The sequence below is a fragment of the Elephantulus edwardii genome, unplaced genomic scaffold, assembly GCF_000299155.1.
Source record: "Elephantulus edwardii isolate Elephantulus edwardi_28Jun2011 unplaced genomic scaffold, EleEdw1.0 scaffold00185, whole genome shotgun sequence".
NCBI classification, from domain to species: domain Eukaryota; kingdom Metazoa; phylum Chordata; class Mammalia; order Macroscelidea; family Macroscelididae; genus Elephantulus; species Elephantulus edwardii.
The window spans coordinates 2211252-2226717 of record NW_006399935.1 but is presented as its reverse complement, the minus strand read 5'-3'; the positions used below and the strand labels follow the sequence as shown (position 1 = coordinate 2226717).

The window sequence follows — 15466 nt, the reverse complement described above, 5'->3', positions numbered from 1 at the left end:
TAGGACAAATTTGTTTGTTCTCTTAGCAGTCCATGATATATTCTATTCAATACTATTCTCCAGCACCACAGCTCAAGGACATCAGTTCTCCTATCATCCCTAGCTATTACCCAGCTCTCTGATGCATAGCAAGTAGTTGCAAAGACTATGGCCTGGATCAAGAGCACCTTGGTCTCCATACTGACACTGTTGCTCTTCAGTACTTTGGAGAGGTCTCTGACAGCAGACTTTTCTAATGCAATTCATCTTTTAATTTCCTAGCTGCTGGTCCCAAGGGTGCTGACTGTGGAGCTAAGCAAACTACAGCTGTTAACAATCTCAATGATGCTGTTGGAGCTCCCCCTTTTATCTTAGTGTCAGCTCTGAGAAACACAATTATCTCCTCACTTCCTACACTGTGTGGCCAGTGCTGCTTAGGTTATTTTGATTCAAGGAGCCAGAGATAAGTATTAGGGCAAGGAGTGCCAACCTTGACTTTGGAGCACATGTGTTGTTGTTATTGTACTGTAGAGTCAGAACCAATGCATGGCTGACCCTCCAGTGGGTTTTCAGAGACAAATTGTACCGGAGATTTCCCATCCTTCTCCCACCGAGCAACTGGTGGCCTTGAATGGCTGCCTTCATGATTGCAGTGCAGTTTCTTGCCTCTAGGCCAAAAGAGCTCCCTAGAGCTCCTCATAGGTGATGAAATTATGATAGTCAATCTTCCAAAGAAAAGACATTTTTAGCTAGTATTTGCTATGAAAATGAGCAAATTAAAATGAACATTTTTTTTTATGTTTCCAGTCTCTGAAACCAAGAGGTGCAATGAAATAAGCAAGAGAATGATTTTGGAAGCTGGAAATAGTACAATGGAAATTGACTGCAGTGGTGTTTTTAAGGAAACCACAAGTATGTATCTAAAATGGATTTTCTTGGAATTTTGTTCATGTTTCTTTCTAGGAGACTGGGATAAGAGGTGGTGAACTGTATCTACTATTTAGTGCTGTTATGACAGAAACACAATTGGATGGTTTTAAGAAAGAGATGTCCATTTTCTTACTGTTAGGAAGATTGCTATTGTTGTCATTGTTGTTAAGTGTCATCAAGTCACCTGTAACTCGTATCTATGTACATTATCTTTGAAAGCTGCACTATCCAGTGCCAATCTCATCATTTCCAACAGACCCGATCCCACATCTCCAGCCACTGAATCAATCTATCTCATCCGGGGTCTTCTCCATCACTGTCCCTCCACCCTTCCAAGCATGATGTCCCCTCCAAGGACTTGTCCTTCCTGGCCATGTACCCAAAGTATGTGAGATGAACCCTCAAAATCCTTGCCTCCAGGGAACAAACTGATTTCACCTTCTCCAGGACAAATCTGTTTGTTCTCCTGGCAGTCCAAGGTATGTTCGATCATCTTCTCCAATATCACAACTCAAAGGCATGAATCTTTCTTCTATCATCCTTAGTTGTTGTCTAGTTCTCTGATGCAAAGCAAGTAATTGTGAAGACCATGGCCTGGATAAGGCGTACCTTAGTCTCCAGACTAACATTGTTGCTCTTCAGTACTCTAGAGAGGTCCCTGATAGCAGACTTTCCCACTTTGATTTGTTTTTTGATTTCTTGACTGCTGGTGCCTAAAGTGTTGATTGTGGAACCAAGCAAGCTGAAGTTATCAATGACCTCAGTCTCTTCTCCATTCATCATGAAGCTGCCAATAGGTCCAGTGGAGAGAATATTTGTTTTCTTGATGTTAAGTTTCAATCCATATTGAAGACAGTCCTTGACCTTCTGCAGCAAGTGCTTCATGTCCTTTTCAGTTTCAGCAAGAAAGAATGTTTCATCTACATAATACAAGTTGTTGATGAATCTTCCTCCAATCTTAATGCCACAGTCCTCCTCATAAAGCTCAGCTTCTCAAATGATATGTTCTTCATATAGATTAAAAAGGTATAGAGATAGGATGCATCCCTGACATACACCTTTTCTGATCCTGAACCATGAAGTGTTTCCCTGCTCTGTTCAACAACTCTTAAGTCATTATATTTTGAGGTTTAAAAGAGAAGACAAGCATATGAGACGAGAGATGCCACACTCCAGGAGACTGCAATGAACAAAGAAACAATAGATCCACTAAGATAAGGATTCCCACCCCACACACACTCCCGACAACCAACAGAGAGAATTAACCTTTCCCTAGCTCCGGTGGCTTGCTGGCAAGAAGCTGTGCTGCAATCCTGAAGGCATACAATATGAGGCTACCAGATGCTCCATGGGAGGAGGATGGGCAGTCTCCTCCCATGAAATCTGCTTCTGAAAACCCGCTGGAGGGTCAGCTATGAGTTGGTTCTGACTCTTTGGTACTCAACAACAATAACAACAACTAGAGTCTTAGGAATTGGGATGGGAGTGTCAGAGACAGTGCGATTGGCACAGGACAGAGCGGAGTTTAGGGCTGTTGTACGTAGGGTCGCTATGAGTTGCAGGCGACTCGACAGCACAAAACAACAACAACAAAGAGTCTTAGGATCAGAGGAAGAGTTCTGTGCAACTTGCGGTGAGTAGAGGATATTCCTTGATGAAACTGAAGACTTGAAGTACTTACTGATAAAGGTCAACGATTATATCTGGCCTTCAGTATGGATTATAATAATATTAAGTGTGTGTGTGGGGGAATCTCCACACTGAGAACAATCAGAAGCATCATGATAAATGAGAAAAAGTGTGAACTTGCCAAGGATTCCATTTTACTTGGATCTACAATCAATGCCTGTAAAAGGAACCAAGAAATAAAATTATTTAAGTGAGCACAAATGTTACAAAAGACCTCTTTAAAGTACTAAAAAGAGATAACTCTTTGAGGTCAATGTAACTTTATGCTACTTTCAATACTCTCACGTTTGTGAAAGCTGAACAATGATTAGCAAATAGCAAAGGACAGTTGATGACATTGAATTGCGTCATTGACAAAGAATAGGGAACGCAGCTCAAACTTCCAACAGAACAAATTTGTCTTGGAAAAGCGCAACCAGAATGCTCTTAGTAAGCCCAAGATTAGAGAGACTTCATTTTACATGCTTTGAGCATGTTATCAGGAGGAGATAGTCCCAGGAGATGGATATCAGGCTTAGTCAAGTAAAGGGTCAGCAACAGAGAAGACCCTCAGTGAGAAGTATTGGCACAGTGGCTGCAACAAGGGACTCTAGGTCTACAGTTACTGTACAGAGAGAAAGACTTGAAATACTTGTATTCTTGTAATTTCTTCCAGAAAATTCTCAGCTTCTGCTCCTAACTGAACTGTGAGAATGAAATTAGAGAGGAAACAATCTAGACTGCATAAAGTTTAAAATTAATAAATGATAATGAAAGTGAGATTCTGGCATATGAATAACTAGAGTTTTGATACACTACATCAGGGTATACTTAGTTTCTATGAATAAACTATACTTTCAAGAAAAGGAAAGAGAGAATATGAATAGAAGGAAGAAAGGAGAGAAAGGAAAGGGAAGGGAAGGGAAGGGAAGGGAAGGGAAGGGAAGGGAAGGGAAGGAAGGAAGGAAGGAAGGAAGAAAAGAAGAAAGGAAGAAGAGATGGAAGGAAGATAGATAGTAAGGTAGAAAGAAGGAGATAACAGAGTAAGAGTAGGGGAGACAGACTGAAAAATAAATGAGATGGCCCCCCTCTTTCACTATATAGTTCCCCTGAGTAAACTTGAGGTAGAAAATGAGAAAATGTGGTTTCTTTATCCCATTTGAAGTCCACCAGCTCCTCTGAGTGAACTCCAGTGGCCTAGTAGTAAGAAGCTGCACTGTAATTTCTAAGGCACTATGTTCAAATCCACCAGCTACTCCGTGGGAGAAGGAGGAGCAGTCTCCTCCCATGTGATTACTGCCTCTGAAAACCCACCAGAGGGTCAGCTAGGGATCAGTTCCGACTCAGCAGTAAACAAGAACGTTTCTCTCAGAACAAATGTCTTGCCTTGTGGCTGACTTGATAGAAGGAATCCTAGATAGTTTCACAGCTTATTGATTAGCCTGTTTTACATATATATATATATAATGATATTCAGTGCACCATAATATCAATTATATAATACAAAATGCTGTGCCCCAAACCACATATTCTATGTTTCATGCAGTTGAAGGAGTTTTCGAAGAACAGTTTTTACTAAATTACATTAATTCTCACAGAAGACTATAGTGAACTACCTCATAAAATGGTTTCTCTTCTTTGACCACAGATCAGAGTGCTGTTGCATTGATAGTCTATCAAAACCTTGAAGATGTTATCAATGGAAGCTTTTTTAATGGCAGAAAAAGATTTAAGGAAGTAAAACTGAATTCTCATGTTGTGAGTGGCACCATTGGTTCGAAGAACAAAACTTACCTAACTAAACCTATATCCTTGACCTTGAAACATATTCAGGTAAGCAATATCAAGGACTGGGTTAAAGAAACCAAATACCAAAGCAAACAAACCAAGGCTGAGTATTTAAAAAGAAGCAAACCAATACCAGTTGCCACGTATCCACTATGAGGCATGGTGACCCTCCATGGAGTACCAAGGTAGAACTGTGTTTCACAGAGCTATCATGGAAAATATTGTAGGCAGTAGATCATTAGTATGTCTGATTTCCTTATGACCATCATGTCAGGGTTTCCTTCTTCTTTGTTGGCCTTCCACATATCAGATATGATTGGTCTTCTGGTCTTCGGGTTCTTCTGTTTTGGTTCAGGGTCAGTTGTGAACTGTTTGGTTGTTAGTTTTTTCATTCACAGTCATGTGTGAGCTGATTGGACTTGCTGGATTTAGCTAACAATGAGCTGTGGACTGGAAGTCTCTTGTTTAGAGTTAACCAGGAGGGTGGGCCTTTGTATTTAAAAATCAGTTGGACTCCCAGGCCTGGTGTTAATTGTATTTGGGATGAACATTCTTCCAAGTGGTAAAGCACTGGTTTGTCAATTTGCTGTACTGAGGTAACTTGGGGTTGCTGTGATGCTAAACACTGTGCCACACGGTGGACAGTGTTTGGTGGAGCTACCAGATTGAGACAGTCTTGGAAACAGGGGTGGCATCCACTTCCTAAGCAATATGACTCTGGAAACTATGAACGTAGAGAAAAGATGATAGTTTTAGAACAAGATTCAGGCCTTTTATTCATAGGGTGTCTATGAGTTATGCTCAACTTGACAGCACTTAACAAGAACAACAACATGTTTTCTTTGTCTAAGAAAAACTGATGACTAGATAGATTGGCATAGTATCTACAAATATAACACCAAATATTTTGAAGATCATGAGGATAACATATTGTTGTTGCTGTTAGGTGCTGTTGAGTTGAGTATAACTCATTGTCACACTATAAACTGTTCTGCCCACGAAATGCCTCCCAAAAGAATAATTCACACATGCAAATACAAAAGCGCTTTATTCCACAGAATAATTTTCCACATGTGGAGACTCTTTCCCTTAGTAGGAAGGTGGCGAGGGGGAAAGCCCCTAGTCCCCCCCGTGCAATTGTTTTTAAGGCCTTCCCGGGTGCTTCTGTTGGGGCGGGGAGATTGTGAGCATGGTTGGTGGGCTGGGGGATCAGTCATGTGGACCTGCTTTTGATGGGCTGGTTACTTTGCCCACCTTTACTCTTTTTGTGTCATGTAGACACTAGTTAATTCTTTACTTTGCAAGGACAGATAAGACTTCACTCCGCGCATTTGTGTTTGCTTTAAGCTAAGAATTTTTATGGCCTGCTTCTGCTTCTGGGATTAAAAATGGGGTTTTGGGGGAGCCCTGCGGCCTAGTGGTAAGGAGCTGCAACCACAATCCCAGAGGCGCACAGTTCGAATCCACCAGATGCTCTGCCGAGGAAGGAGGGAGAATCTCCTCCTGTAGCAGTCAGATCTGATTTGACAGTACACTCACACAAAAACAATAAAATTTTTAAAAATTGGGTTCATGCTGTCCCCTCATAAACAACAGATCTGAATCCTGTCCTATCTCATGCCATCTTGCATAGAGCTTAGCAATACTTTGCTCTGTTGCACATGAGGTTATTTTAATGGCAACTAAGTACAATGCTCGAAGCAGATTAGAAGACCTTTTCATTTGTCACTTCTTAACCTGGAAAGACCATTTCAAACTGTTCATCATGAATGATCCTGCTGGTTTTTGAGATGCAAGTGCATAGCTTCCAGCGTCACAGCAACATACAAGTCACCACTATGTGACAAACACATAGGGAATACAACTGTTGTGAGGTCCAGCCAAGTTGATTATGACTCATTGTGATGCTATGACCAACAGATCTTTGCCTGTCTGGCACCGTCCTCATGAGCTCTGTCATGCTAAAGACCATTGAGATAGTCACTGGGTAAATGGATCTCACTGAGTATCTTCCTCAAGAAGAGGTACTATATAGACAGGTGGAAACAAATACTTGGCTTCTTTCTCCTTTTCTCTAATGATTTCCCATCAGGATCTATCTTTGGGAGAAGCCAACCAGCCAACAAAGAACCTGCAACAAGGAAAGAGTTCATAAGGGCCACTCTCCAGGGAAATGAGATGAATAGAGAAGGGCAGTAATAGTGAAAAACAAGCTAACAGAGGATGTGAAACTTCTTCATAAGTACTCAAGATAGTGAGACTTCCCTAACCCAGGCTCCACCTCAGTACACCTACGATTAATCCATAAAACTCAAATAATAAACCAGAAAGATAATAACTTTTCTACTATTCTTGTTCCAGCCTCCTGAACCAAGAGCAAAATATTTATGTGTTTCCTGGGAAGAATCAGAGGAGGGGAGCAGCTGGTCTACAAAGGGCTGCTCTTATCTGGACAGCAACAACCTTTACACCAAATGCCAGTGCTTTCATCTGTCCAGCTTTGCTGTCCTCATGGCTCTAACACCCCAGGTACCAAGATTCATAGTCCTCTCCTGTAAACTGGCAATGCTCAGCAAATTGTGAAGTCATTCTTTCCAAGTCTAACATAAAGACCCAAGTGCAGATTGTTCATTTGAGAAGTGAGTCCAGGGGTGCTAATTCTCAGACATCTTCATGAACATCAGCTAATAGAAATAGCATTTTTGGTTTGGGGAAGTTGGACTGGCAAGCCCTACAAAGGTCAATTTCAAGTGTCTCTGAAACGGAAAGCATCCTTATTCTGTAAGACATATTAGCCTTCCTGGTTAGACCATATGGAAGATCATTTGCTGGAATCAATGACAGAGGATACTCTCTGAACGTTAAGAGTTCCACCCTCATCTAGGATATTCAAATTTCAAATTTACTTCATCCTCTATTTCTTGTTAGCCTTCATTTACTCAGTGACCACCACAATAGGGTTGGATGCTTTCCATTTATGGTCTCATTTTATGAAATTAATTTTATTTTTATTACATATTGAACTGATATTTTTTATTGTGATGTAAATATAGACATCAAAATACTATCTACATGTAGAATATAGTGGTGTTGCCAACTTTCATTTTGTGCAGCTATCATCACCATCCTTTTCCTAGATATTCAAGCAATATTAACAGAAACTTTGCCCTTTTTGTAATTTGTTTTTGTCTCTTAAATGGATTTGTTTACAATTTCAAAGAATACTATATAACTTAGGAGAGACTGGAAAGCATTATGCTGAATGAACTAACTCAGACTCATAAGGACAAATATTGCATAAGACCATTACTCTAAAAATAGTAGGATAACAAGTAAAACATGTATGGGAACCCAAGGGGGAGGGGTTGGAGTGGAGGGGTGAGGATAGGTAGGGGTGAATATGTGTATTTTTTTTTATCTAGTTGCTGATTTGTCCTCCCTTTCCTCTTCCCTCTCATGCCTGGTAACCATCAAAGAATGTTAATTTTTGTCCACATTATTTTTATTTTATATTGGTGCAAATGAAACTCATTTAGCATGTTTGTTGTTTTATATAAACCTTTCCTCAGGGTTTTTTAAATATTAATAGACTCATTCCATATTTATCTTTTTGTGACTGCCTTATTTCAGTCAGCATAATGTCCTATATATTAATCTTTGTTATATGTTGTTTCTTGATTTATTCAAGATGTATTTTAACAATATATAGTATTCCATTATGTGTATGTTCCACAGTTTGATCAGCCATTCATCCAATAATGGGCACTTAGATTGATTCCATCTCTTTGATGTTGTACTTCATGCTAAAATAATGCCTGTCTCTGTTCATGTCTCAGCTCTTATTCCTTTAGGATATATACTGTATAGGAGCTCTAGCAACGTGCTGTGTAGGGCATGGTGCTGCTAACCCACAGGCAGGGTCTCTCCGGTGGTTCAAGTTCACCACTCACTCTTGGGAATACACATGAACTCTCTTCCCCAAAAACACACCAGAGGGTCAGCTATGAGCCAGTTCTGACTCAATGGCAATGAGTTAAGAGCTATATTTGACCATGGGATTGCTAGATAAAATGGTCTTTCTATATGTAACTTTTTATGGAAATACCATACTGTCTTCCACAGAGGTTGCACTATTTTACAATCTCACCAGCAGTGTATGAGGGAGTTTCAGTGTCTTCACTCCTCACCTGCATTTGCTGATGTCTTATTAAACTTTGTTGCTGGGGTGAGCAGACCAAAGACATTTCTCAATTACAGAAATAACCAATAGATTCAGTTTTGTTCCTGCCCTTGACACCTGTATCTTGACCCACCCCTTTCCCTGCTCCATCAGCATTCTCTTCTACTCCCACATCCGCCATTCAACACCTATCTCCCCCTATGCAGCTCTTGATGTGTTGGCTTATATCTCAAGCATTTAGGGCTCCTGTGATTCTAAACACCTCAAGCTGCTTCCAGTTTTTTCTGCTGCAGCCAGTATCTCTTGAGTTATGAGTCTCTAAGTCCAACTACCTGGTCCTAGTACTGGGAAAGGCTTCCTATCTCAGATGGTTCTGAGGAAAAGTCCTTTGCCTTGAACTTCTGCTCTAGAATTGACTTCTTATGGCTAAGGGCTGCTTCTCTTTCACTTGTAGTACATTGTAGTAGTCACAATGGAATGTTTCCCAGCAGAGGATGTTGTGTCCTGTAGATCTGATATATAATGTAGTCTTTGCAATTGCATGCTATGCATCAGAGAGCTGGACAATGACTAGGGACGATGGAAGAAGAATCGATGCCTTTGAGCTGTGATGCTAGAGAAGAATATTGAATATATACCATGAACTGCTAGGAGAACAAATAGTTTCATCCTAGAGAGAGTGAGGCCAGACTATTCTTTGGAGGCAAGGATTCTGAAGCTTCATCTGATATACTTTGGACATGTTGCAAGGAGGGACCAGTCCTTGGAGAGGGACATCGTGCTTGGGAGGGTGGAGGGACAGCGCAAGAAACGAAGACCCTGGATGAGATGGATTTATTCAGTGGAGATGGATTTATTCAGTGACTGGAGTAATGGGAGTAGGTGTCAGAAACAATGGCAGAGGATAGAGCAGGGTTTAGGGCTCTCTCTCTCTCTCTATAAATATATATATCCTCACTATGAGTCGTCGCAGGTGACTCAACAGCACATAACAACAATTGGGGTGAGAGGGGATCTCATTGCTGTCATGATTTGAATCTCCCAAATAGGGACCTTTGGCGGCCTAATAGTAGCTGCAATTCAAATCCCAAAGGCATGCAGTTCAAATCTACCAGCTACTCTATAGGGGAAGGATGGGCCATCTCCTACCTTGCAATTTACTGCCATTGGAAACCCACTGGAGCGTCAGCTGCCGGTCGGTTCTGACTCTGTGGTACACAACAACAATAACAGGGAGCTCAGGGAACTTGATCCTGACTTTTAGTGACCTCAGTAGGGAACTCTAGTGGCTTAGTGACAAAAAAGCTGCACTATAATCCCAATGTATGTGGTTTAAAGCTATCAGCTTCTCTAGGGGAGAAGGATGGATATTCTCCTTCCATGTGTTATTGCCTCTGAAAACCTACTAGAGGGTCAGATATGGGTCGGTTCTGACCCCACAGTACACAACAACAATATTAATACAAGTGACCCCTGTGGCAGCATAGAAAGTGCTCTTCAGGTTGTAAAATTTGGTGACAGTTCACCAGATCTTTGTCTGTGGATTTACTGATCCACGGATTTGCAAACCACTGATCTTTATGATTACCAGTCAAGGCTTTAACCATTGTGACACCCCTAATAGCCTTCACTTTGAAGTTGGCAGAACAGTCTCAGAAAGGTTAAGGAACTTGCTTTAGCTATCCTTGTGTTTGAAATGTCATCTAACTCACCCTCACCATTAGTGCCTTAATTGCTTGTTGTTGTTATGTGCCGTCGAGTCGCCTGTGACTCATAGTGACCCTACGTACAACAGCCCTAAACTCTGCTCTGTCCTGTGCCAATCACACTGTCTCTGACACGCCCATCCCGGTTATCCCAGTCACTGAATCAATCCACCTCATAGAGGGCCTTCCTCTCTTGTGCTGTCCCTCCACCCTCCCGAGCACGATGTCCCTCTCCAAGGACCGGTCTCTCCTCACAACATGTCCAAAGTATCTTAGACGGAGCCTCAGAATCCTTGCCTCCAAGGAGCCACCTGGTTTAACCCTTTCCAGGACAAATCTGTTTGTTTTCCTAGCCATCCATGGTATTCTCAATACTCTTCTCCAGCACCACAGCTCAAAGGCATCAATTCTCCTTCTATCCTCCTTGGTCATTGTCCAACTCTCTGATGCATAACAAGTGATTGCGAAGACCATAGCCTATATCAGATGCACCTTAGTCTCCAGAGACACACCATTGCTCTTCAGTACTTTGGAGAGGTCCCTAACAGCATATTTGCTTAGTTAAAAAAAAATATAACAGATTCCTCCCTTTGTGATTCCTAGGCAGATCCAACACTGACCATTATCACCCATGTGGGGCTGAGCCTCTCCCTGCTGTGCCTCCTCCTGGCGGCCCTCACCTTCCTGCTGTGCCGGCCCATCCAGAACACCAGCACCTCGCTGCACCTGCAGCTCTCCATCTGCCTCTTCCTGGCCCACCTGCTCTTCCTCGTGGGGATTGACAAAACTGAGAACAAGGTAAGACTTGTTTTTCAACCAAAGTTCCTTCGTGTTATTAAAATATCTCTCCATCTTGTCCAGAGAAAAAACCAGAGCGATAAACTGTAATCAGAGGTGAGGGTGTGTAGGGGGAAGCAGGAGGTCCTCATTTTAGCTCTACTCCTCTTAAACTTTGAACAAGACTCAGATATTCTGAGACCTATAATGTGAGTGAGACACTGACGGTGTTAGATAGAGTAACATTAGCTGCTGTAACAAACAAGCTGCCGAACGGCAGTGTCTTGGTGCAATGAAACCAAACAAGTTGCCATCAAGTTCGTTTAAACATATGGGAACCTCCTGTATTTCAGAGTACAACTGCTCTGTGAGGTTTTCGTGCCTGTGATTACATGAAAGTTAATCATCAGTACTTTCTTCTGGTGAGATTCTCTGTGAACTTCAAACAGCCAATGCTAGGTTAGCAGCCTAGTGCCAAGATCAGAGTAAACAATTCCAAATGAGATGCTAACTCATCTTAACCTCGTGTGTGCTGAGAACTGTCTCATAGGGGTCACATGCCTGTAACTTTTGGAAACAGGTCACCAGCCTTTCTTCCCATGGGCCTCTAGGTGGGTCTGAACCAGAAAGCTTTTGGGTAGTAGTAGTAGTTGCGTGCTTAACCATAGATTCTTGGGATATTTTTGTACAAACTTCTGTCCAGATAGCATTTGGGCTGGAACATTTATCCTTGGTTATATGATCTACTCAGTACATGCAGTGAGTAGACTTCAGAGGCCATAAAAGCCCTCAGAATTGTGTTCCTCTGCAAAAATATCACAAGTGTTGACAATTGAAATTCAATACCCCCAAATAAGACCAATTGTGGTCAACTTGTGTTGAGTTGAATATAACGTGTAGTGACCCCAGGATTTTCAGTGCTTGGGTTTTTAGAATCAGATCATCAGATCTTTCTTCCAAAGTACTTATGGGTTGACTTAAATCTTCAAACTTTTGCTGAGAAGCTGAACCCTTAGTATCTAACTCATCCTTTCTCCCCCTCCAGGTGCTGTGCTCCATCATCGCAGGTGTGCTGCACTACCTCTACCTGGCCTCCTTCACCTGGATGTTCCTGGAAGGGCTGCACCTGTTCCTCACCATCAGGAACCTCAAGGTGGCCAATTACACCAGCGCAGCGAGATTCAAGAAGAGGTTCATGTTCCCTTTTGGCTACGGGATCCCAGCAGTCATTGTGGCTGTGTCTGCAGGCGTTGGACACAAAAATTATGGAACATATAATCAGTAAGCATGATGCATGCTTTTGTCTTTGGGAGTGGTGGTCATAGTAATGAACCAAAACCAGACCCACTGAAGCAAGACACGCTTACTCATAGTGACCCCACGTGTTCAGAGTATAACTGCTCTATAGAATTTTCTTGACTCCAGTCTTTATAGAAAGAAGCCTGGTTGGTGCCATGGTTAACCACTTGTGTTAACCACTGGTTGTTTGAACTCACTCAATGACTCTGCTGGAGGTAGACCTGGAGATTTTTTTTTTCAACAAAGTTTATAACCTAGAAAACACTGTGGAGCTGTGGTACTCCTTCTCCTGGGGTTGCAATGAGTCAAATCAATTCCATGTTACCCAACAATGATAATTTTTATGGAATCAAACTACCAAACATTCTTTCCACAGCATGATAATATGACATTGGTACAGAATTCACTCCATTTAGCAAACTTCCCCAAAGACACAAATTAAAAGAGAGGAAGTTGACGTTTCCAAGGTAGTGCTCTCAATAGTCATGTCTTACTGCCTCTCTAAGGAAGTTCCACTAATACCTGGCTACCATTCTGTTGAACTGACTTGCCTTGCGTACTGCTGACATGCTAGACACTATGGCACCAGTATTTCAAATAACAACAGGTTTATCCACAGTGGAAAGACTTGAGCAAAGCTTCCAGACTAAGACAGCTTAGGAGGAAAAGCTTGACAAATTAGGCAATGAAAGTGAGGGATATCACATTGAATTACTCAATCTTTGCAAGAATTCTGTTGGCCCTAGTTTACTTTCAAAGAAACAGAGGGTCAGAGGAGGCCTACTAAAACCCACTTCTGACTTAATCTAATAATTCAGATCCTGAATTAATGGGCCCTGGCATTACTCATATCCTGCTAAGAGACCCTTAATCTAAGTACTCTACTTTCTCCTGAAGGTATTAGGAGAGTCAGGTAATCAGGAGATGTATTTCACTGCAGTCAGGGACCTCTTTAAATTTCTGAGGTGCAATGATATTAGTTTGAGTATTAATGCATCCTTGATTCAGACTATGTTGTGGTGGTGACAGTGATAGGATTGTTTGAACATATGGAGAAAGTATCAACAGATAGCAGAGAAAATGAAAGCTGGTATCTGAATATTGCACAGTGCAGAAGAAAGAGGCAGTTGAAACATTCAATGTTCTTGGCCTTCAGATATTTATATTAAAAAATATATGATACTGAAGTGCATAAAATAATGATATTGAATGTGAATTCTTATTATTCAAAGCCTTTACATCTGTTAGCTTTTGCATACATGCAAGGTGGTTGAAAAAACCATAATTCCTGTTGAGCACACCTTTTTCATAAAAGGGACATCTTTGTTTTTCAATTGTGGTGTTGGTAAAGAATACTGAATATACTCTGGAATTCTAGAAGAACAAGTGAAAAATCAATTCTAGAAAAATTATAGCCAGAATATTTTTCAAAAGCAAGGATAGCGAGACTTTATCTCACATACTTTGGACAGATTATCAAGAAGAAGCAATCCTTGGGGTAGGAGACAACATGCTTGATAAAGCAGGTGTTGTTGTGGACCCTCAAATCAGAACTGGCCCGTAGCCAACCCTCAGCAGGTTTTTAGAGGCAGTAAAGTGAAAGGGAGTAGAATGCACATTTGCCTCCTGCAGAGCAGGCTGGTGGGTTCGAATCCATCAACCTTTCGGTTGGCAATGCAATTTTCTTACCACTAAGCTAGACACTCAAAGTCATGGATTGAGTTACTGGATGAAATAATGGGCTCAAACATAGCACAGGTTTTGAGAATGAAGCAGGACTAGGCAACATTTCATTCTGTTATATATGAAGTCGTTATGAATCAAAGACAATCTGACAACACTTAACAATGACGACAGCTTTCATATCAATAACTCATTATTCATTGCCATCAAGTGGGAACTGTTTCATAGCTGACCCTCCAATGGGTTTTCAGAGCCTATAAATTGCATGACAAGAGACTGTTTATTTTACTCTTGAGGAGCAGCTGGTAGATTCAAACCATCGGCCTTTGAACTGGCAGAACAACTCCTTACCCACTATGCTACCAAAATACTCTTCGTATCATTAAGGCACATTACTATATTACTAACAAGAGCAGCTCAGTATATCCAACTGAAACACCAAAATTTGGGCAACTTGCATTACTAGGGAAAAGAACAGAATCAAGGATTTGAACCTAGACTGTTAGGTATCTGAAGCAAGATGGAATCAACTAAAGACATTTGGTAACTGATCGACTTGTACACAGGAATTAGCGTGTAATGCTTTTCATTCTTTCTCAACAGTTGTTGGCTGAACCTTGGCAAAGGCTTTATCTGGAGCTTCATGGGGCCAGTGGCCGTCATTATCCTGGTAGGTATTCAGGAGAAGATGTTTATTGCAAAACATTCTAGTGCTGGATTTGAGCATGCACGATGAAACTTCATCTCACATACTTTGGGTGTGTTGTGAGGAGGGACCAGTCCTTGGGGAAAGAAATCATGCTAGGAAAGGTAGAGTTAGAGAAAGAGAGGAAGACCTCCAAGGAGATGGATCGACACAGGGGCGGGACTACAACTTTGGACTTGGGTGTAGCAGAGATGCTGGAAATGGCACAGGACAGGATAAGTTTCGTATTTGTTTTTCTTAGAGTAGCTGAATTGATGGCACACAACAACAACAACAACAACAAAGTGCTGAGTCTTGGGTTCATGGTGGCACAAAATGTTAGGCACTACTTGTCTGCTAACTGAAAGGCTGATGTGTTTACCTAGCAGCTCTGTAGGAGAAGTATCTGACAATCTGTTCACATAAAGATTAGTCTAGAAAATCCTATAGATCAGTTATATGCTGTCATCTCTCTCTCTCTCTCTCTCTCTCATCTCTCTCTCTACTCCATATACATACACTCCACATACATACATTCTATATACATACACTATATATATATACACTATATATATACTTTATACACACCATATACACACTATATATATACTATATGCACACTATAAACACTATATATACACACACAGACTATATATACTATATATATGATCAACGGTGTGTCTCTGGAGACTAAGGTGCATCTGATACAGGCCATGGTCTTTGCAATCACTTGTTATGCATCAGAGAGTTGGACAATGACTAGGGAGGATA

The 15466-nt window shown here is 41.3% G+C and overlaps 1 protein-coding gene across 1 annotated transcript in view; it reads left to right on the top strand.

The window, feature by feature from the left end:
* The window catches only part of LOC102877326 (EGF-like module-containing mucin-like hormone receptor-like 4-like), a 44761-nt gene that overhangs the window by 17948 nt on the left and 11347 nt on the right, over positions 1 to 15466 (top strand). The window contains exons 2-8 of the mRNA XM_006896412.1: positions 787 to 891; positions 3895 to 3897; positions 4226 to 4410; positions 6727 to 6894; positions 10855 to 11049; positions 12074 to 12309; positions 14614 to 14680. Of these exons, the coding sequence (XP_006896474.1) occupies positions 787 to 891; positions 3895 to 3897; positions 4226 to 4410; positions 6727 to 6894; positions 10855 to 11049; positions 12074 to 12309; positions 14614 to 14680 (959 nt within the window). The remainder of the gene's footprint in view (positions 1 to 786; positions 892 to 3894; positions 3898 to 4225; positions 4411 to 6726; positions 6895 to 10854; positions 11050 to 12073; positions 12310 to 14613; positions 14681 to 15466) is intronic.